This window comes from Lycorma delicatula, chromosome 1 (assembly GCF_047948215.1).
Source record: "Lycorma delicatula isolate Av1 chromosome 1, ASM4794821v1, whole genome shotgun sequence".
NCBI lineage: Eukaryota > Metazoa > Arthropoda > Insecta > Hemiptera > Fulgoridae > Lycorma > Lycorma delicatula.
In genome coordinates, this window is record NC_134455.1 from 127,589,172 (window position 1) to 127,612,534 (window position 23,363).

At 29.4% G+C, this 23,363-nt stretch overlaps 1 protein-coding gene across 3 annotated transcripts in view; it reads left to right on the forward strand.

Annotated features, from left to right (window-relative positions):
• The first annotated feature begins 4,822 nt into the window (after window positions 1-4,822).
• Window positions 4,823-23,363, forward strand: part of LOC142322059 (uncharacterized) — a 47,623-nt gene continuing 29,082 nt past the window's right edge. The window contains exons 1-2 of one of the 3 annotated variants that reach the window (XM_075360707.1): window positions 4,823-5,072; window positions 5,238-5,330. In XM_075360707.1, coding sequence (XP_075216822.1) covers window positions 5,316-5,330 — 15 coding nt within the window. In that variant the 5' untranslated portion in view covers window positions 4,823-5,072; window positions 5,238-5,315. Of the gene's footprint in view, window positions 5,331-23,363 lie in introns of all 3 variants that reach the window. The other 2 variants (XM_075360697.1, XM_075360716.1) reach the window with 2 other exon arrangements.

The following is a 23,363-nucleotide window of genomic DNA, read 5'->3' on the forward strand; positions in this document are numbered from 1 at the left end:
AATTTTAACAGCTCCAACATAAACTTCAATGTACTCTTATTTTGTTAAAACTATAGGCTTTCTCCATATTTTCATCTAAATTTGGCCAAAAATGTGATCAACAGGCATGTAACTATGGCCACGAACTACGAAGTCAACTGTACAATAAGAATCTTTAGTAATACCGGACAACGGGAAATATATAATAGTATGTAAAACAAGATTGCTTTTGTTTTGAGCACCACAACCAAAAAAAAAATTTGATTTTTCTTCTTCCCCACCAAATTTATAAAATTCAGATAGTGTAATAGCACAAATGATACCTCAGTAACATATCTCCCTGATTGATCTTCTGTCAATACATAGAAAACAGGACCATTTTGATATAAATCAACAATTCACAAATTGTAGAAGTCCAGTTGTCTTGAATAATATGTCTCTTGTATTGACGTCTCTGTAAGCAATGGTACATTTGCAAGTTAATGCATATGTATATTTTGTCATGTGATGATTTCTTATGAATAAGATCATAAAATACTTTTGACCACAGTGTGTTGGATCATATTCTCAGTTTTTCAGGCTTCTCAGTATTTTTATCAAGTAGTACAAACTAAAACAATAATTGCATGTGTCACTTGCTGGCGACCAAAATCCAGTATTAAATTTATTTACAAAAATTTGGCGAAACATAGACAATGATAATTTAAATTCACTGTATATATCTTTATCATAAATTTGCCATAATTTTTTTACATTAAGTTGTTGGATCCAAGTACAAACATTTAGATTTGTTCAGTTTGTAGTGGCTTTCCCTTTCAGCCTGTTTAAAAATAGGCAAACATGTTCTTTTTTCGATATAGATTTGCCAGATTTGCTTCACCACCACATTTTTCTGTCAAGTGATCACCAGATTTAATTCTATGCGCTATATCTCAATCATACTGGCTTATGATGTAAACATCATCCAGTATGATGTTTACAAACAGGAATATTTTTACATGAGTTTACTAGCAAGTTAGATTTTAGACTGAAGTCTTGTGGCTGCTTATTGTTATTAGATCGTGGCATTCACCTTTTAAATTGCTGAGTAGATAGTCTTCATGCTATAGACTTTATTTTGAACAGAAAATAGTTCTGTTCTTGTGGTTTGAATATAACACAATGAAATATTTCTTTTATTTCAATGTTTACATGGCACAAAGAGGTTATTTCCAACTGGTAGTCCATATCTTGAAGCTTTAGCATATTTCCTTTTGTAATGCCTATCTGTTTCTTCCTCAATCCTTGATTACCTTCCTTTACACTTCCATATTTAACTAATAACTCTTTACTCATCCACTTCCATATTTAACTAATGTTTACTCTAAATAAAACAATAAAATATTATTTATTGATAAATGTAGCATGCAGTACTGTTAAAAAAATAAAACTTAAACAGACTTATCAACAGTTTACAATGCATGCTGGGGAAAAAACTTGCTCTCTGATTGGTTGTTGGATAAAGTTTCATTTGTTTGAATGAGCCAGTTGGACAAAGTTGTTTTTGAATAAACTAGTCATTTTTAATTATCAGTTGAAAGACATAATTTTTTTTGGTCGAACAGATTGTGTTAATATTTACAGTAGACAACTTTTCCTTTTTTTCCTGTCCAGGAATTACCGTTAGGTATTACTTCAAAGGATGAATGAGGATGATATATATGAAAGTAAAGTAAATTTTGTACAGTCTCAGGTCGACCATTTCTGAGATGTGTGGTTAATTGAAACCTAACCATCAAAGAACACTGGTATCCACGATATAGTATTCAAATCCATATAAAAGTAACTGCCTTTACTAGGACTTGAATGCTGGAACTCTTGACTTCCAAATCAGCTGATTTGCAAAGCTGCGTTCACCACTAAACCAACCTGATGGGTTACAGTAGACAACCTAAATGAGAAGTAAAGTACTATCTCCATTTTTTATTTTTGTGGACAAAGTCTTTTTTGAATGTTAGTTCCTCATCTGTATTGTTAGGAGCACTATGGTAGCACTAGGATTGGGTAGTGTTCCTTGCAAAATGTCACAATCATTTGTTTTACAAATTCATCAATTTTCTTAAAGTCAACTTCTAGCTATTCACTTCTTGCAATAACCAGTTGCACACTTAAAAAATTAACTTGAAGGTTTTTGTAAGCATGCAAAAATACTTTATATTGTCATTAAAAATTTAAAGAAACTCTATTTAATAGCTGTTGCCATTCAGATGTATTACATTTAGTTTATATTCACATAGTGGCTAATATTGACCCCAAACTGAAGGGTAAAGTATTTACTTGAAATAAAACTTAAGATGCAACAGAAATGTGAATAAGGGTGTAAAGGAAATTTTAAATAAATGATTGAAAATTTTTAATAAAAATTTATTTTCAAAATAAAATAAATGATTGTTTTTCAAAATTTTAAATAAATGATTGAAATAAAAATAACAACAGTAATCAGATGTATATAACAACATTATTGCTATGTCTTACATAAATGGTTTTCATTTAGTGTTCCTTAAGTGTTTCATTTAGGTGTTCATTTAGTGTACTCTAATGTTTCACCCATTTAGTAAACAGGTGAACAGTAGAGTAGTATTTGTTGATGTACAATAAAGTAAATTAACATATTTTATAAGATATAAAGAAACAGCTTGTTATAATCCATTGATCTGTTTGTAATCTGATCTGTTTGATATCCCTGTAAAACTAAATTTCTAAATGCACAATTTCATGAAATTAATTGTAATGCTGTTCTAAAACTAGTAATATTTGTCAAATCTGTAATATGAAGTCATAATATCAAATTATTTGTGATACATCACAGGATCTGTAAAAAAAACTGCCACAATCGTAATTATCCTTATGACCAGTAGCTTCCACCATTTTAGGTTATTTCTAGGTGGCTGCTACAATGATCTACCACCACTTCTGTAGAAGAGTTAGGAATTCCAAGATTAACAATGCGAGATCATATGTGGAAGGACTTGAAAGTTAAATGTTTTCATCCAGTCACAGTTAATGAGTTGAGTTACAATGACCTTAATAGACGTGTTTATGGATGTTAGCTACTGGTTGAACGCTTTCTGAAAGCAAACAATAAAAAGAACGTCATGTTCCCAGACATGTGTGTGATTTATTGAAGCTCTCGTAACCAAATTTTTTTTTCTGGGCAAAACAAAATCCTCACTTTTTTGAGGAAATCAAAATTCAAAAATCATTCTGACATGGGTCAGAAGAGTTACTGGCTCCATTGCCTTGGCCAGCAAAACGCCCTGACCTCACCGCACCTGACAATGCAATCTGGGGTTTTACAAAAGAAGAGATCCAAAAACGCAGATACGTCAACAGCAAGTAGCTCCAAGATACTGTTAGGTCAGCATTTAAATGATCACTCCTGTTATACTGCTGCAGATGAACTGGGCGTGGAATTGCATAGAGCTGTGCTTTGAACATGGTGAAACCCACACAGACATTTTAGATCCATAGAAGGTAAGTTGCACCTATCCTAATAATTTCATAACTGGTGTAAAGGGACTTCCTACCCGCCTGTTATTTTATGGGGTTGGATGCTGGTTTAGCTTGAAGTATAAGTCTTGTAAGTGAGGGGGGTTGGTTAGCTGGGCTAATAGAATAAGAAAAATTAATAAACAAGAGCTGCCAGTCTCATTCAAGATTTCAGATGTACAATTCAAATGATCTGGGCATATCAGAAGTTGAAATTCTGAAAGTGATGCAAGAATAGTCAGTGAATTAGAGAACATTATACTCTTGATTACGGACGGGTAAATCAAGAACAAGTTGAACAGGCAGTTTAATATTGATGTGAATGATGACCAGCAAACAGGAGGCAGATTACACAAGTAGATCCTACATCATAATGCTAGAAAGAAGAATTAAATACTGACTAAAGAGAATGTACAACTTAATTTTAATGAGTAAGTTTTATGAAATAAATGCATAACAATAAAACTTCGACAGTATTATTTTTATTTATTATTTAATTACCAGCTATTTGTTACCTTTAGGCTACAGTTTCAAAACGAAACAAAAGTAAAATAAAATTCAATTTTCTAACTTTTCAGTTTTTTATCTGACCAACCTGAATATATTTTTTTCTCTTAACAATAAGTTACAAGTTTGAAGGATCTTCATGCAACTTTATTGTAATCAATCTTAAAAATTATTTATTTGATTTATTATTGTAATTAATTTCTGCTGCAATAAAAGCTGTTAAGGGTAAATGTACAAACCAAATAAATTTAGAGTAGCTTAAAAATTTTTGAAGATTTGAAAAAAAATTCTACCATGCATCTAACAGACAAATATTACTGTGTCTGACTTGTTTCATATGCTACACTTAAAAAGAGTTATTTTCTGGCGATACATCGCAGCAATTCTTTTCATTAAAAATTATTTGCTGGTTGTGACATTCAAATTTTCCGCTGTAACAAAAAACTGTCCAACTATAATTTCCAGTAAAGTATAGAATGTCATTCTAATACTTTACTAATCAAACAATTTTCGTTTACACAGAATACTCGGTTTTATTTACAAAATAATTCTTGACACACATAAAAGTATTAATTTTCGGTAATGAATACTTTTTGTTTGTTATCTCCCTTAAACGTACACAAAGTAGGGATTTTCTAATTACGGTAAATTAGGTTGATTCAGTCACTTATTTATTAGAAAAATATTATTCCTGTATTTTAATTAGGGTACATTTTTTAATGAATTATTAATTATAAAACTCCATTTGTACAAAAAAATAAACTATCGAAGTAGATAAAAATAAATATTATACGCCATTAACTTATAATAGATCGATGTAATTTAAAATGCACGTCGTAAGAAAATAACCCAATATGTCTGCTCCAAGCAGCAGACGATATCTATTCTCATTGTTCTGTTGTATTAAAAATGAAAGTGTTCAGTTCATTAGCCTATTTGATACATCTGTTATGTCGTAAAAAATGTAGCTTGTAAAATATGTCGGTGATTTAAAAGCGAAGTGATTATAAAATAATGTGAAAATAAAGTTGATTACTGAAGAGGACATGGCATATTCGGTACGTCAGATTTTTGCGCCAGTTTTTTTTTTCAGTTTGACCCTGGGGCAAAACCAAACAGGTTTTATGAGGTTTTGTTTGGGTTCATTTGAGCTTTGCCTCTCTTATATTTGAAATGTGTGCTCTTATTTATCGGTTTTAAGCGAGTATTTTTCGTTATTCCAGAATGGTGTCCCAAATAACCTATGATTTGTAGTGGCCTATACCTGTGGCGTTTTATGACCCCTGCTACTCGGGAAAGAAATGCATAAATACAATGTAAGATGTTTAAATTTTAGGTTAGGTTTTATTTGGCTTAATAGTATGTAATTTTTATTTAAATACAGTGTTAAATTATTTTATGTGATCACAGAATGAATTTTAATTACTGTTGATTCAGCTACTCTGTACACTTTTTTAATATATTTTCTCTATTGGCTTAAATGATTTATGAAACCAGTTTAATTCTTAGATCAATTAATGTACTCTTCTACTGTTTTCTTTTTTAACCTTCATTACAAATAACATACTGATAGTGTTTATCAGCCTTATTTTTAGTGTAGTAGTCTGTATAAAAATCTACACATTTTTCATAGTAAAAAGTAATGTCTTACTATTTATGTTGTTTAAGTTGTTATTTATAATGCAATTTACATATTTATTATTTAATAAGAATTCATTAAATTTAAATGGTTTCATGGTTATTATTTTAGCAGTATGAGAAAAATTGTTTTTGTTTTATGCTTCATTTACATGTTCATTAGTTTAAATTTAGTTTTATATTATTGTATGTTTGAATATTACTCCATGTTATTATATTTTTAAAAAAAGACTTTAATTTGCCCTAAATGTTTTCCTTTGTTACTGTCAAGAGATAAATATGTATGTTCATTGTTAATGATTTTACCTGGAAAATTAATCAGTCAGTTTCTCTTTCTGCAAGTGCTATATGAGCAAGTAGTTTCAGATGTCTTATGTTTTGTATAGTTTTCAATACATGTATCATTCTAATTGTGTTCCACCTTCCTGTTATTTTTAAATCGGTTCTTTAACCTTTTTAATTGCTTACTTTATAAAATTTACTTGCAATATTAACCTATTTTAGTATATTTAAGTGTAAAAAATTATCTATAGTACTGGAACAATTTGTTCATTGAATAGCATAAGTATGTTTTTTTCACTGTGAATACTTTTGAAGTTGGTGTATTAAGTATGCGTATGTTATGTTTCATTCTCTTAAGTTTGAGATTTCTGCTATCTTATGTACACATTCAGTTTATATTGTAATAAAGAAGTATAATGAGAAAATCCATAATAGTAAGAACATATTTCAAAAGCAAATTTAGTAAAATTTGTTATTGGTTAGCTTTTGGAAATTGAGATAATTCATGAGATGATATTCTTCAGTCTGTAGAAATAGTTAGTCAAGAGGTTGAATCTTCAATAATTTTTTGTTTAATGAGATATTTGGAAACTTGGACAACCCAAACAACCATTTGTCAGTTCAACCTTACTACTACATTAACAGTTTTCAATTTAATTTAATTTTCATGCTAGCAGTGCACTTTACTTTCTGTATCATAATCTTTATATCTTGTGTTTTTGAAATACCTTTAAGGTTCTTTACACCAAATCTAATGTATTTAGTTAAAAGTTTTTAAGCATAAAAAGGAAAAAGTGCATTTTCCCTATCATGTGATTCTGTTATTGCTCTGAAGTTAGTATTGGCTAGTGTTAAAATAATTTGTGGTACATACCTACTTTACTATAACTTAATTTTATTTAAGTACATTACTTTTCTTTTAATATTTTAGTAAAGTATTTTCTCGTTTAATTATTTTATTATACCGCTGTGTAATTGTAATAGATTGAAATGTTTGATTTGGATTCTCAGTTGACATAAGAAAGCAATAAAAATAAAGCTACTGTTTGTTAGATTTCCTAAGATTTATTGACCAAATGAACTGATTCATTATTAGATGTTCATTTCACTATGTAAAAGTAAAATGTTAGTGTTTCACCACTACTATTTTACTTTTATACTTAGTATTATTAAGCTCATCAGTACACTAAAAAATACTAAAGAATAGTACTACCATATCACAAGACTGTAGTTTATGCTGTGTATTAAGAATGTAATGTAATGTAAGTAAAGTCTGCATTTATTTTTATTATTTAAGGACTAAGATAACCAGATAGGTCTAATGAGTTTGGATGAGATGATGTTGGCTTGTAAAGTATATTAAAAAAAAAAAATGAAAAGCTTATTGCCTCCAACAATCTGCATATCATATGATTGCATTAGCAATAAAAGAAATTTTAGTTCATATTTTTATTCGTATGAAACTAATGTGTACAAGGCATGCTTCAAAAGTTATAGCCATTAAAAAAATGTTTTTACCTATTGTATATTTGTATGTATATATATATATATATATATAGGTATATACACATTAGTTACCATTGTTTTCTTTGCATTTTTGGTATGTAAGAACAAGCTTTTTAACAACTTACTCATAAAAATATATCACTTGAAATTTCAGCCAGTTCAAGAATGCTATTTTTAATTCATCACTACTCTTCAAGAGAACAATCCTCATTTTTACTTTAAGCTAGACATAGTAGAGTTACTAGATTTTATTGTTCCAGGCTGAAAGAGGTGGAGAGATTAAAATGGACCCGTTTCTATTAATAAATTTTCTCAACAGTACAGACAGTAATGTGTTCATACATTACTGTCTGCTATCTTAAATGGGAACAATTCCTGATAATAGCATCTCACATTGCTGGTTCTGATTGAAAATTTTAGTTTTGAAGGTATTTAATAGCACACCTCCACAACAGTTGTTTCTTACTCCATGAAATCTATCAGTAGGAAACATTTTTGTCTCAGAAAACAGTTGGCAGGCCTTCCTAGATGTTGGCTTCAGTGAACTTTAATAGTATCTGCATGGATTATTATGTGCACTCTATATTGGTTTATGAAATCCACATATCACTAGTTATGATATGGGAAATAAGTTTGCCCCTCTCTTTTAGTAGTCTAAAAAGGAAATAAGTTTGCCCCTCTCTTTTAGTAGTCTAAAAATTCATGTGCATTTGCCATGTTTTGATTTTTGTGTGCATCAGTAAACATTTTCAGGACTCATCTAGCAAATAGTTTAATGTAGCCTAGTTTTGCAGAAATAATACTGTGCACAGTACTCAGTGAAATGTGTGGAAATTATATTGCAAGAGACTCATTGTAAAATGTGATTTTTCTCATATTGTATTCACTTTGAAGGTTCCATTTTGAATACTAGGTCTTCCACTACTCTTTTCATCATGAATTTTTATGGCGTCTTCATTAAACTCGTCACACCACTGCCTTACCTTTCGTTCATCCACCACTGTAGGCTTGTAAATTTCTTAGTCGTGATGAATTTCAGAAGCATATAACTATTCACATTAAGAAATTGGTGACAACAATACCAGAGTAAGGCATACAATAAAGAGTTCTGACAAGATGGCTGATAGCTAGTCAATGAAACAATTGAAGCTACTGTAATTGTCTAATACTATTCATTGTTGCCAACCACTTTTTATTGGCAAATTTCCCTTACTTTTGAAATATGCCTTGTATATGTGTACTATATTTACTTAATTTTATACTTAAATTAGATTACTGTGTTTTATATAATTGTTACATATGTTATTTATATAAGTATTGTATTAGTATTATTATGTATCTACTTTACAATTTATCAGTAAAAATTAAGTATTTATTTCTTTTATTGATTTGAGAATTTTAGATTGGTAATTTGTAAAGCTTATTGTCTTTAAAAAAGTGTTCAGGTGACTATAATTTATTTATAAAGATAAATCTAACTTAAACTACAGTAAATTTATTTTAGATTTAGTAAACAGATTTTAAAAGTAAAAAATACATTAACAATAGAATGGTGTAGAATGAAATTTGTGTTACTTTATATGTTGTATGAAGGTTCAAAATTACAAACTTCTAATTCAGTTGGATACTCTGAATAGGAGGTGATTAAATATTTTTAATTAAATTTTTACTTTTTATTGCAATTGCCTGAAGTTGTTTGTATTACAACAATTTTCTTTTAGTTCTTCATAAGTACTATTTGTTTGTGTATTAATATTTTTTTTATTACTGTTTTTTTTTCTTTTTTCATTTATTTATTATTTGTTCATACTTTTTCTGCAGTAGCTGCTGATGATGATTGTTCAACAGTCTTAATGACCATCTAGTTTTAGATTTTAAGTTAAAAAAAGTTTTGTTAATCTAGAATAACCTTTTGCAGGTTACTTCAATAACTGCTTAACATAGCTCTTTTGTAGACTATTAAGGATACGTTAAGACAGCACTAACTGTTAATTATCAAAAACAACTAGTTCTTATAATTATTGTTTCTATTTATTAATTAAATATTTTTTAATATATAAGTAAAAAAATGATGATTATTATTATTGTTTAAGTTTTGTATTATTTGCTATAGATTTTTATATTTGGGTTTGTTTGATTTCACATTACTTCTTTTACATTCTGATTTTATGATAATACATCAGTGAGAAAGGGTTTTTTCAACTCAGACGTGCTTTTTATGTATTTTAATGAAAAAGGTTATGAAATGATAATTAATTCCAGATCCTTGTTGAGAATCAGATTCAAAACAAGCTGATCTAGAAGCCATCGTGCTTATGGCTCTACCAACTGGCCGATCATTTGCTTCGTAAATTTATTATATTTTTAGATAAGCATGATGAAATGTTTATGTATAACTGGATATATATATATATTTTTTTTTTCATGTATTAAGCTACCATGCAAAAAACATTAAGAAACATAGTACAAATAATATAAAACTATAAAATAAGCTATATTACTAATGCTAAAATTAGCATTGCAATTAGTTTTTTAGCACTTAAATTAAATATCAGCATAAGTTGTTGTATTTATTGTGAAAGGTTATTGTTTTGGATTTATTAGGTTAATGAGCTGATTAACTTAAAAGCATATTGTTTATTATGATGCTTCTCTAGGTCTGAGTTTGAATGTGTTTATTTAACATTTTTCTATTCTTTTTATACAGTCTCTCTTTTCTGTTTTTAAATAAACATAAAAGTTGCAATCATATGATTCTCTTTTAAAATGTGATATAATTGGAATATAAAATTCCATATTTATGCACTTTCAGATGTTCATCACATCTTTTTTATAGTTAACTAGCTGACTCAGCAATGCTTCATTATTGCTAGATTTGAGTATATACAAGAGACTTTCAATAATTAAAGAAACAAATTGATGTAGAAAAAACTGTATTTTTATAAAATTACTTTAATACTTCTAATCTCCACCAATATTAATACAATTGTCCCAACGATGAACTAGTTTTTTTATACCTGATACAAAGAACTCTTTTTCTTGTTGTATGAGCCCTTTCTCACAAATTCTTTGACCTCCTTGTTGTTGCTGAACTTTTCTCCATGTAATGCCTCCTTGAGTGGGCCAAACAAATTAAGATCCAAGGGAGCCAAATCTGGACTGTAGGGAGGATGTGGTAATATTTCCCAACCCATTTTTCCAGTGGTTTCTTGGTTCAGCTGGGCGGTGTGAGGGCAAGCATTGTGATGTAGCAATACCACGCCTTTTCTTTGAGATGCCCAACGTTTTTCCTCTCATTGCTGGCTTTATGTTTTTCTTCAGCATTTCTGAGTAGTAGACACTGTTTACTGTAAGCTGATTTTCCAAATAATCACAAAAGATGACACCTTGGGCATCCCAAAAGAGGTCAACATGAATTTTTGCTGCTGATGCTTGTGTTCTGAATTTCTTTTGGACAGGTGAGCTGGTGGCTTCCATTCCATGCTTTGTCTTTAGGACTCTGGTTCAAAATAGTGAACCCAAGTTTCATCACACGTTAAAATTTTGTTTAGAAAAGGATTACCTTCCCTTTCATAACGTTCTTTCAAGTCGGTACACACTTTGAGTCTTGTTCCTTGTGTTGTTGCGTTAACTATTTCGGGACTCAGCTAGCACTTCTTTTGCTGTACTTGAGCTTGTTACTGATAACATTATGAACTGTGCCAATACTTACTGCAACTGTTTTTGCTATGTTCAACTGTAATATGTCAGTCTTCATGAATAATTTGTCATTGCAGGTTTCAAGCGAAGTTGACACTTCAACTGGCCGGCCAGGACGTTGCTCATCAGTCACTGAGGTTCAACCGTTTTTGAACTGTTCTACCCACTTATAAAAATTTCTGCGGTTCATACAACTTTTACCACATACATCAATTTGTCTCTTTAATTATTGAATGTATCTTGTATGTAGATTAAACGAATACAAGTGAAAGTTAAATAAAACATTAAAAAACTGAACATTACAGAACACAAAATTTAACCATTACTTTTTCCCTCTTCCAATCTTCATAACTTCCCCTCTTTCCTTTTTCCCTTCTTTCTTTTTTGCAAAAATATTTCTTTTCACATAACTAATACGTATTCTGAATATGAACCAAATCGGACCATAAATACCATTTTTCAAAATATTTTGACTTCAGCACCACCTAGCGGGTCCATTTTGTGCCAAAATATTTGTTATCAAGTAACTAATATATGTTCTGAATATGAGCCAAACAAACCATAAATACAATTTTCCGAAATATCTTGACCCCTGCACCACCTAGCAGGTCCAAACTAATTCAGAAACCTTCATGGATATGCACACATCTCATGAAAGTTTCATCGCATTGGATGAATGGTATAGGAATGCATATGGAACAAACAGACAAAAAAACAAATATTCATTTTTATTATATATATATATATATATATATATATATATAATTTATATATCTATATATATATATATATATATACATACATACATACATATATATATATATGTATGTATGTATGTATGTATGTATGTATAAGATTGTAGCCATGTTCAACATAACATTTATTAAATTCTAATACACAGGTTATTTAGAATTTATTTCCTTTTTTCTACTGTAGCCACATACTATTTTAAGATGTTGCTATAATTTATCATTTATAAATTTTTTGTATTTTAATTTTACATTTTAATTGGCTATTCATTATTTTTATTTTGTAATGTGGATAAAACAAAGTTATGTTTAGCCTTTTATACTTAATAATCTCATTTATTGCTATTAATTGAACGACCACTTTTTTATATAAAGATGATATTATGAATATTTATTTATAAAGTGGTTAAATTTCAACTGTAAATTTTATACTTTCTTTTTTAACATAATATGTCCATAAAATTTACTTTGTTCTTTGATACTATAGATAACTATTCTACAGAGTAATTGAAATTTTAGCGATATGAATATTTCATTCATCAAATCGAAATTGTGTATATCTGTTTTGTGATGTTTGTGCCCTTAATGTACAGTTATTTATTTCAAGTACTGAACTGAATGAAGATTCCATGGTTAACTGAATTGTTTATTTACACACAAGATCTTGTCAGAAAGTTTTAAACAACATTTCAGTGCAAAGTTGTAGTTTGTACTCAGTGAAGTTACATATGGTAACATTTTTAAGTAATCCAGTAGGGGGGTTATTCCATTCCAGTTAACCATTGAGCTACAGCTATTTTTTTACATGCATATATAGTAATACTGAAGATGGCTGATATTTATGAGCAATGAATCAACATTAAATTTTATCATTGAAAAATGTTTGAGAGATTGAAATAATGAAGAAAGTGGTCAGCGCAACAGTTATAATTATTTCAAATGGTTTAAACATTTTGACTCTTGTTTGAGATCATCTTGATTTCATTTGATAATATTCATGTTCTAGTAGTTTATGGAGTTTAAAAGAGTGTCGCACATAGATAGATCCATGTCACAGTGTTCTTATAAAAAGATTTAAAATGGCATTGTGTGATTTAAAACCAGTTTTTGGCTGGATGAGAGAGATAATTGACATTACCTTTTAACAATTTTTACATCATACTAACAAGAATGAAAACTTTACAATATTTGTGAATTCAATAGGAAAATAAGAGTGCAATCTTTATATTGGATTAGAAAAAATAATTAGAAATAAAAAAAGGCAAAACAGACGTACTCAAATATTAAAACCATGTTAATGATTTTTTTATCAAATATCATGAGTTCTTACCTTGAGGGCAAACTAAAAATTGATAAATTGACTACATTCAGAAAAAAAATAATTTCAAAATGTTAAATCATCTGAAAGAAAATGATGGGAGAAAAAGATCTAAATTTTATTAATAGAAGAATTAATTCATTTTCCTGGATCCTCCATCATGACAATATAACAACTCACATATTGCTCTTGGTTTACAACATTTTAGCCAAAACTAAGGTATCTGTGGTTCCATAACTACCTTAGTCATATAACCTAACTTCAGTAGGCCATTTTCTTGCTTCCAAACCTGAAATTCTCTTTGAAAAAGTGGCAGTATAAGATGGTGAAAGGTATAAAAAAATATGCAGATGGACATACCCCAAAAGAGGGCCTACAAGGATTGTTTCCAGTAGAGCAACAGTGCTAATAACAATGTATTACCTGAGAAAGAAAATATTTAAGTTTAAATTTTACAAAAAAAATTTGAAAAATTCTAGAATTTTTTTGTATATACCTTGTGTAGTTAATTGAAAGAAAATTTAAGTTTATTGATGCATATACTTTTAAATTAATTAGTAAATGCATTACTGTACTGTTATTTGTAGTTTTTAATAATTTTTTGTTTAACTTTATAGTTTAACGAACTTTAAAAGTTATTACTTAACAGTTATTTGATGTGTTTTTTATATTGTGATAAAGATTAGCCTAATGATTTTTTAGATAAGTTAGAATTATATAAAGCATGAAAATATTGTTATTTATATCATCATTTGTTGTTTTGCCTGATGGCAGGTCATTACTTCCCTTGTGGTTCCTAATCATCACCTCATCTATTTATTTCTTCCTTCTTCTTCCTAGCCTTTTTTCTTGTTCTACTGACTTCCAATGCAGTTGTCAAGATTTCACTTCCTGTAACCGCATGTCCTAATGAGTATCCTTTTTTATGTGCTTCTCACATAAGTGCTTTTACTTTTTTAATCTTGTTCATTACTACCTCATTTCTCACTTTATCTGTCCATCTTATTTTCACCATTCTTCTGCATATTCATATCTCAAAAGTTTAAATCCAGTTCCTCTCCCCCTTCCATGTGGTCCATACTTTACTTCCATACAAAAAGACACTAGCACTAGACAAAAAGACACTGGATAGCATTTGGCTCTTCTTTATTTCTAACTTCAGATTTCCACAGTAATTCCTTCTTTTTATTGAAAGATTCCTTTGCCATCACTATTCTTCTTTTTATTTACATTGCACTCTTCTTGACCTCTGTCACCATAGTACTCAAATATCTGTTATTTTTTCTATTCTTCTGTCACTTGTTTTTCCATTAAATCCTCTTCCTTTACTTTAGTTTTTCTACATTCATTTACGTCCCATACTCTTACATTTCTTTCTCTGGGGCTGTTCCACAATCTTGAAAGTACATGTATATCATCAGCTGACCTTATGTATCATATTTTCCATTTTTTTTATATTTATTCCTTCTCTTTTTTTCAAACTTATCATCATATCTTCATTGTAAATGTTGAACAGTGTCAATGATAGGCAACATCCTTGCCTAACACCTCAACGTAGACCCACCCAGTCAGTTATATTATTTACTTTCATTCTTGCTGTTTGTCTTATGTATAGTACTGTTTCTCTGTATGTGCATTCTACTTTATTCTCTTTAAGAATCTCCAAAAATTTCCCCGATTTGACTATAAATTACCTTCTCTAAATTTATTTAGCGTAGATTCATTCGTCTTCCTTTCTCTGATTAGCTTGCTCCAACCATTCTTGGAAGCCAGTTGGGATCTATAGTTTATTTCTTTTCCTAAAGCCATATTGTTCCTCTCCTGCATTCTCTTCCATTATTCTTACCAATTTCCAATTTGGGACTTAAAACAATATTTTATCGGCATGGACTATTAAACTTATTGTTCTGTGTTTTGTACATTTTGTGATACCACTTTTCTTTTGAAGAGGCATTACCATTTTCACAGAGTTTCCAAATAATTCTCCCATACTGTATATCCTGTTAACAGCTCAGTCAGCTATTCCATTCTCCCATTCTGTTTATCCTATTGAACAGTTCAACTATTTCTTCCATTCCTTCCTCCTTTAAGCATTTATAAAACTCTTTAGGAAGTTCAATAGTGGTTTTTTCATTCTTCACTTTGCTTTTTATACTTCATATTTTAATATCGTTAGTCCTTTATCCTCTTAAGCTACATCCCATTCCTTTTTTATGTTTAGTTCCTCAAGTATCTCTTTTGTCTTGATTCTTCGTGTATTTTTTCCATCTTTCTCCTTACATGGCATTTTATCATTTTTATACTTAATTTCTCTTAATTTGCCATTCCTTTTCCATATATTCCATATAATGCTCCTCATTTTCTTATATGTTGTGTCACATTTGGATCTTTCTTTTCTAGAGCCCCAATTTCATTGCATTCTTTCTTCAACCACCTTTCCCTAGATTTTTGTTTTTCCCTTCTTTTAAGTTGCAGTGCATTGCTTTTCATTTTCTCCTTTTATACCACATTCTTTCTTCAATTTTCTTTAGCATCTCTGTTATTACCCATGGTTTCTTGGCTCTGTTTTCCTCTTAATAGCCTGCTTATTCTTCTGTTTTACTATGGCGTTATTTATGTTCATTCAGTCTCTTTACTGTTTTAATTATCCTTTTTGCCTTCTTTAATTGCCTGAGCTAGCTTTTTTTCCCATTGTTTCCTCAATGAATTTCTTTAACTTTTTTAAGTTTAGTTCCTTAATTTTCTTTGGGTTCTCTACTTTTTTAAAGCTATTCTCATTTCTATCAGGGTATTCCATTTTAATTCAACAAATGATCAAAGTATCACTATTTTTGATTTCGATGATATTTGGTATATGATAACTCCCCCACCTTTTAGTGGCCTAAAAATATTCTTTTATATTTAAAAAAAAAATTTTTCTTGAGTAATAGACTATTTTCTAATTTGCCAACAGGTGAAAACAACCATTTTCGTCACTTTTTTCGTGAGCTGTGGCATTCTTATTTTAAATCATACAGAGGGTCAAAAAGGACTGTTGGAAATAGTAAAGATGGAACTTCATCTTATTGTACTTAAAATTAATTTTGTTACATAACCATCAAATCTTGTAATGTTTACGGAAGTTATGCTTAGAAATTGTTGTTTTTTTTTTCAAATTTTGGGCATAAAATAAATAATGAAGGGCTTAGGAAAACAGGCCTGTTTTTTTACCATTTAGATTTTAGGTACTAGTAGTACACATAAAAAAAATTAGATTGTTACCAAGTGTCTTCATTAAAAAAAAGTGGCTGCCAAATCGTAAGATTTTGATATCTCACTTTTGGGGCCCAAAAACCACATGTGGGACAGGTGGCAAAAATCTGGAATATTTACATCAGTAAGTACTTTTTATGTACTTTAAAACCATAAAAAATTTATTTCGTTACTCAAATGGGTTGACGAGTAATGAAGCCAAAAAAACCGCTTAAAACATTGTTCCTTCTAACCATAAACAACATATGCAAAAATACTGATATTATGTATTTTTTCAGAGTATAAAAATTACAACTAAACTCATTAGAATGAATAAATTGTTAATTAATAAGTAGTCAGTTACAGAATGATAAGTAGTGATTACAAAATTATAAAAAATTCAAGTACATTAACAAGTTGTTCAATTCTCTTTTATCTTATTTTACTTCTGCTAATGGAAGTTATGAATAAATCTTGCACTTTTTGATAACAAACTTAACTAACATAACTTAGTGCTCCTGCCATTTTTTTATTGAGTAGAACTGATAAGTTCTCATTGATCTTTGGTATAATGTTATGTCGTTTTTCCAGTAGTTGATAGAAAAAGCTTTGAAGGTATGAGAATCTTTAAAATATTTTCCAATTGAACCCATGTTTGATTATCCCTCAATTAATTTTTTTAAATGAAGTACCAGGTCCCTGCAGATAGAAAAAGTGTATTTGATATTCCTCTTCATTTTCATGTATTTTGACTTCAATGATTTCGCCTAACCACCACTTGATGACATCATATATGCAGCAGACGTAATTTTTACACTTTGGTTTTGGTAAACCTAATGTCCTTGTGTACCAGAGTACTAACGTAAATGTTTCGGATTCAGTGGTCACCCAGACTTTCAGAATTCATTTCTGACTTTTTGGAGCAATTGTGAAAGGTTCTTGTTTCTGGGACTGTTTGAGGTATTCTTCAGTTTCTTGAACATCTTTATTAGAGCAGAAAATAAATGATATTTTTAATATTGTCTTTGTAATAATTTTACATTTCAGAAGGTATAACAGTTTGATTATTGACTACATTGAAGGCTTGCTTTAGTCACAGTCCTTTTTACAGTTCCACCAATACTATTACATGGTCCTTTTCCATTATATGGGGCAAAAAAATGCCATTCAGCTGCGATTTCAAAATCTTCTTGAGGTAGCACAAATTTATGAATTTTTTTTTTGTTTTTATACTGGGCTGAGGAGCCATCAGAAAAATAAAAAAAATGTTTAACTTGTGGTAACAATGTTTTTACTTTATTTATAACTTGCTTTTGGAAGCAGATTGATTTAGTTTTGTGCTTCATGTACTCACTAATCACACAGTAGTTTTGGCTTTGTAATTTTCCTTCTTTTTAAAATATATGAGAAATGGATGTACTGTGGCATTAGTTTTTAATCGGTGATATGACTGAACTTCATCCTGTATCACAAAAGGAAAATTTTGAGAGAAGTTTCCCATTACAATACATCACTCTCCAACAAGTTTTCCTTTTTAATGTTGAGGAAATTAGCTTGTTTCTTTGCAACAAAATTATGCCTTTTTTGAGTAGTACTTGATCACTGTTGATATTTGCACCTGGTAATCAATTGACTTTCTTAGCAGCATTGCTGTACCTCTTTCATCTACTAAAAATTGATCTAATCTAACTGATAGCGTGCTTTGTCTCCATGGGATCCTATGTATATATACTACTTTTTTTGGTTTTTGAACCAAGTGTTGGTTAAAATAATTTTTTCTCTTGGCAAATTCCACTAATCTGTCTCCGTTACATTCCTTACCTGTAATCCAAATTTTCCTGCCACACTGACTTTTTCACAATCACCAACCACAGCATTCCAGTTTCCAGTTAGCAGCAGTCCTTTTCTGATTTTATTGCATTTTCAGTATTGCTATAATTTCTTCAATATCTTCTTCATGATTAGATATATTAGTATATAGAGTAAATATAGTTTATAGTGGCATTCAAGGACGGATGATTTTAGGTCATTATAACCAATAGTCACAATAAGCAATCTTTAGGTAGCTTAGGGGTACTACTTTAATATGTCATGTTAAACGGGTATTGTGTACAGTAAAATAATAATTTATTTCTGTAATAAATTAATATAAAAAAAAAATATGCAATAATAAATACTGTGCAAATGTGGTGAGTAAAAGAGATAGAGAAAGATTGTATATTTTCTGCAAAAAGTCAGTTATTTTGCTTTGTTTTACACATTTCATGTTGTAATACAGTTTTTAAAGGTTTTTCTAAATCAACACATTTTCTTTCTTTATTAGCAATTTCTGTAAAACTGAGAAACTGGCGAACGGTTTTCATTGCCACTAAAACTTTGAAAGATTTGGCGGGTTATTGTCTTCGTCGCTGTCGCTATCATTACCTTTGTTGTTATTACCTATGTCCTCGTTTGTTTCTGCTAGTACTGAAGCCATTTTATCATCTGTTAGAGTTTCATGCGTTTCTAAATCTTTATCAACCTCTTTACAATCTTCAAACAATGCATTTGACAATAATTGGTTTTGCAGACTATTGCCCCATTCCACTAAAGATTCTTCTTCACATGTGATGTCAGTATATATGCAGGTAAGAAGGAAAAGTTGACTCATTTTAACCGTCAAAATATTTCTGTAGCTATAATGTAGTTATATTATGTTACTGTTGAGTCACTTTCGTTCATTATTATAAGTGATAAAATGTTGCATTGCATTAGAAAAAAATAAGTCATAATAACCGATATGTCACTACAACCGATGTAATTATAAACAATATGCATAATGTATTTATGTATTAACACCACACCAAATTAACCAAGAGACAAGTTTTGGGTCACTATATTTGATATCACTATAAATGATACTGTATATTGTACTATAACTAAATTTTTCACTAACATCCCAAACTTTAATGATATTAATCATTTATATAACATACCTTCTGTTTGTTTATTCCTGAACTGCTTTATTCCTCATAATTACTTCCACTCCAGTTTTTCTTTTCTTTCTCCCAGAACAGATTATGTTAATTTCTCTACTCTTCATTTTACACTGTACTTCCCACCTTACTTCACTCAGTTCTAGTATATCCATTTTATACAGATAAAATAAAATTTAGAAACGACTATGTATTACAGTGAATTATATTAAATTAAATGTTAACCCTGGAGGAGCATTTACTTTAAATGACAGATAGTTCTTAAACTACTTTTGTATATAAGTTGGTTACTTAATAGCCTGCTTAAACATTATTAATGGTTTTTTGATTTTTTAAATTTGTTTAAATGTCATCATCCGTTGTTATCTTTTATTTTCAAGTAATCATTTATCTACTGATGCATATAAAATGTTATTAATAGTGCAATATTTCATTCTTGAAAATCAGTATCACTGTTAAGTTATTTATATATATAAAACGTAAATAAACATACTGTGCAATTCATCTATACTGGTAATTTGTGTTTCTAGTATGTAATCCATGTAACTAATAGTGCATTCATATGAGCATGTAGCTGATTTAGCTGTATTCATATAAGTTTAAAAATAGTAATAATTTTGTATACTGAACATATATTACAATCTAAAAGTAATCTTACTTAAATGTAATAAAATCCTTAGCAAACTCAAAGGATAACACAGTAATAAATGCTTATGATTGTGTTCCTATCAGACTCAAAAAAATTATGAGCGCTACAATCTGCCCTTTAAAAGAAAATCCAACACAGTGTAGGTTTGATAAATCACCATATTTAGTTCAGGAACAAGTAGTACATTATAACATTTGGAACCGTTTTTTAGGCATCTGTTTCTAAGCATTTAAAAACATGTCATCTTTTCTTTAAAAGCAATTCTTACTAAATTAGTATGTGTTATGATACATGCTGTCATTTAAAGTAGATGCTCTTTCTTCCAGGGTTATTATTTAATTTACAAATATATCCATTTTATCTATCCTCATTTTCCCCTCAAATTTTCTAACTTTCTACTCTGCAGCAAAGTCTTGACAATAAAAGTTCCTATATGCAGTCAGTCTTTTATGTTTATTTTTTTGCTTCTGGAGATCTGATTGAGAAGCTATTTTAGCTTTGGAACAATTTATAGAAGCAAGCATCATAGTGTAGTGCAAGAAATTTTTCACTAGGATCTTTAATATAGTGGTTTTCTGTTTCCTTTTGTGTTTTAATACCATTGACTTCCTGAAGAATTTCTTCCACTTTTGGGGATAGTTCCTCTTTCCTCCCCCCCCCCCCCCCTCATGACTATAGAATGTCCTTATCCACCACTGCTCAATTGTCATTCGAGAATGACACCACTTTTAATGAGGGAATTCCTTATACTGGGAGTAATTCATGACAAAACAAAACAGTAACTGGAGGGTCTCAGGTTCAAATCCTGCTTAGGCATGGCATTTTTATAAGCTATAAAATTCCATTCCCATACTCCTACTTACAAGCTTCTGTGGTGAATTCATTTTTTAAAAAAGTTGAAATTTCCTTCCAGAAGATCTTTCAAGAATATAATACAATGTCTGCCTCAATGATATTGCAAATGGCATTGTGGGTTTTTTGTGTTGCATCAACAACTGTGGCAATTATTAGCTACTTTTAATCAGTGTAATGATACCTCTTTTTTCTAAAAAAAAAAGTAGAATAATGATAATGCCAGCAGCAATATAGTTGGATCTCATGGGTGATTGTAATAGGTGATGTAATGTGTGAAAAAGTTTCATTTTTGTGTTTTGTGGAAAGTATGTTGTGTATGAGTGTATAAGTTGTGCCTGTTTTCTAAAAAATTTGGATATAATGAGGTTGTAGTAAATGTAGTGTTTTGTTGCATTCATGTTCAAGGTGTGTATTGGGCTGTTGTTTGTTGAGTATCAAGAACTTAACAGCCAACTCATGCATTGACTTTCTGTGATATGATTATCATTGTTATGGCAGTATATAATATTTTGTTAGGTTGTTTTTTATTGTGAAATATGTGTCTAATTTTGAAGTATGATCAAATATTTCAGCTAGGAATCTACAAATGGATAAATCCATCAGTAGGTTTGGTCGATTGTAGTATTTCTTGATAGATGTAAAATAATTTTGATCTGTTATGGTTTATGTTTGAATTACAGTTTCAAAGGTAGTCTGAAATTCTATGCAGCACAGTAGATATATACTGCATAAATAAAAACCATACTTATTCTCAAGTGACTTTCCAATAACACTTATATAAATAAATTATTCTATATAAACGTTAATATATTATACAAAATACATTATTTCTTATGATAAACATTGAAACTTTAAAGTGCAGTTATTTTATTGACAGATTAATACGTAATATGTAATTTTTATAACTGTGATACTAAGCTCTTTGGCAGATAGTATATATGCTTTAGTTTTTTTTTTTTTTTAATACTTTTATTTATAGTCACATCAACAGTTACAGTCATTAATGACTTATCAGTGTAATATAACTGTACTAGTAAATTTGTAGTCTTTAACAAACTAAGGTTGGTTGTGACCACACATCCTGAGATGTGTGGTTAATTGAAACCCAACCATCAAAGAACACTGGTATCCATGATCTAGTATTCAATTGTTTATTATTTTGCAGTACATAATTATTTATTTCTATTGGAGCCAACAGGCCACACCCAGTTTACTGGGTGCCTTATAATTTTTTATAAGGTGAATTTTTTAGTTGTGAAAATCACCAATCCTGATCAGACTTTGAACCCATATCTGAATGAAAGTCCATTGCCATGGAGTTCTGTGGAGTAGTATATTTTTTGTTATATATTGATGATTTTTATGTCGATAAAGAAAATAATTACTTCAAAGGATGCAACAGATTGAGTAACATGGTATATGTGGCACAAATTTTGTTAAAAGAGTTATTTTGTGTACTTCAAGCATGATTTTTTCAACTATTCTTTATGGCCATATGATTTTTGCATATCTCTTACTATTTTATCTGCAGGGACTACATTGTAGTTGACAAAAAAGAAATTTATCTTGTTTGTGGATTTTGAGTTGTGTTTTTGTTGTTGGTGCTACTTATAATTTTTAGGTAACATTTTTTTGTTTGTAAGTATATTTTACACCATCTATTAATTATTCCCAAAGTGTACTTGCATTTAATTTGATATTAAATACTATTTCTGAAATAAATAGTTTTACCTATCATATATTTACCTATATACCCATATATATCTACCTACCCATATATTTACTTATCGTATTGTGATTAGTAGTTTATGTGCTGTATTTAAAAAAATTCATATTGGATGTTTATCATACAGCAGTAATAATAAGTGGTATTTTAATGTTATATTTTTGGTTCCTTCATTAACTCTATTGCTTTCTTTTGATTTTTTGGAATACTGTGTATTCTGTTTGTGAATACTACATTAGCCAGTATATCTATTTAAAATTACTCATTATTTAATTTTATTGTTTTCTAATAATATACTGTGTAACTATCCTTTTATTTAAATTTACATTATATGGTGAACCAAGTATTAAAGATTATTCTAGTTTGTATATTTAGGATTTAAATGTAATAGCTTGTGTAACTTCAAGAGATTATGATGAAGTTTTTAAGATGAAATATTTTATATATATCTATATGTAATACTGTTATGTTGAGTATATTCATGAGATAGAATAGCAGAATTGTATAATATTCAGACCATACTACTTTCAAAGAACAGTTTTCTGAAATCAGCTACATGCATGATAAAATTGAAAACTTCATAATGACATGTAAAAGCTATATTCACAACAAAGTTGTTTGGTGCCAAAACAATAAAATTTCTTGTATAAACATTTTTTATTAAGTAAGGTTTAAAATCAATTATTTCATCTACTTCAGATTTCTAAAATTACTTTCCATT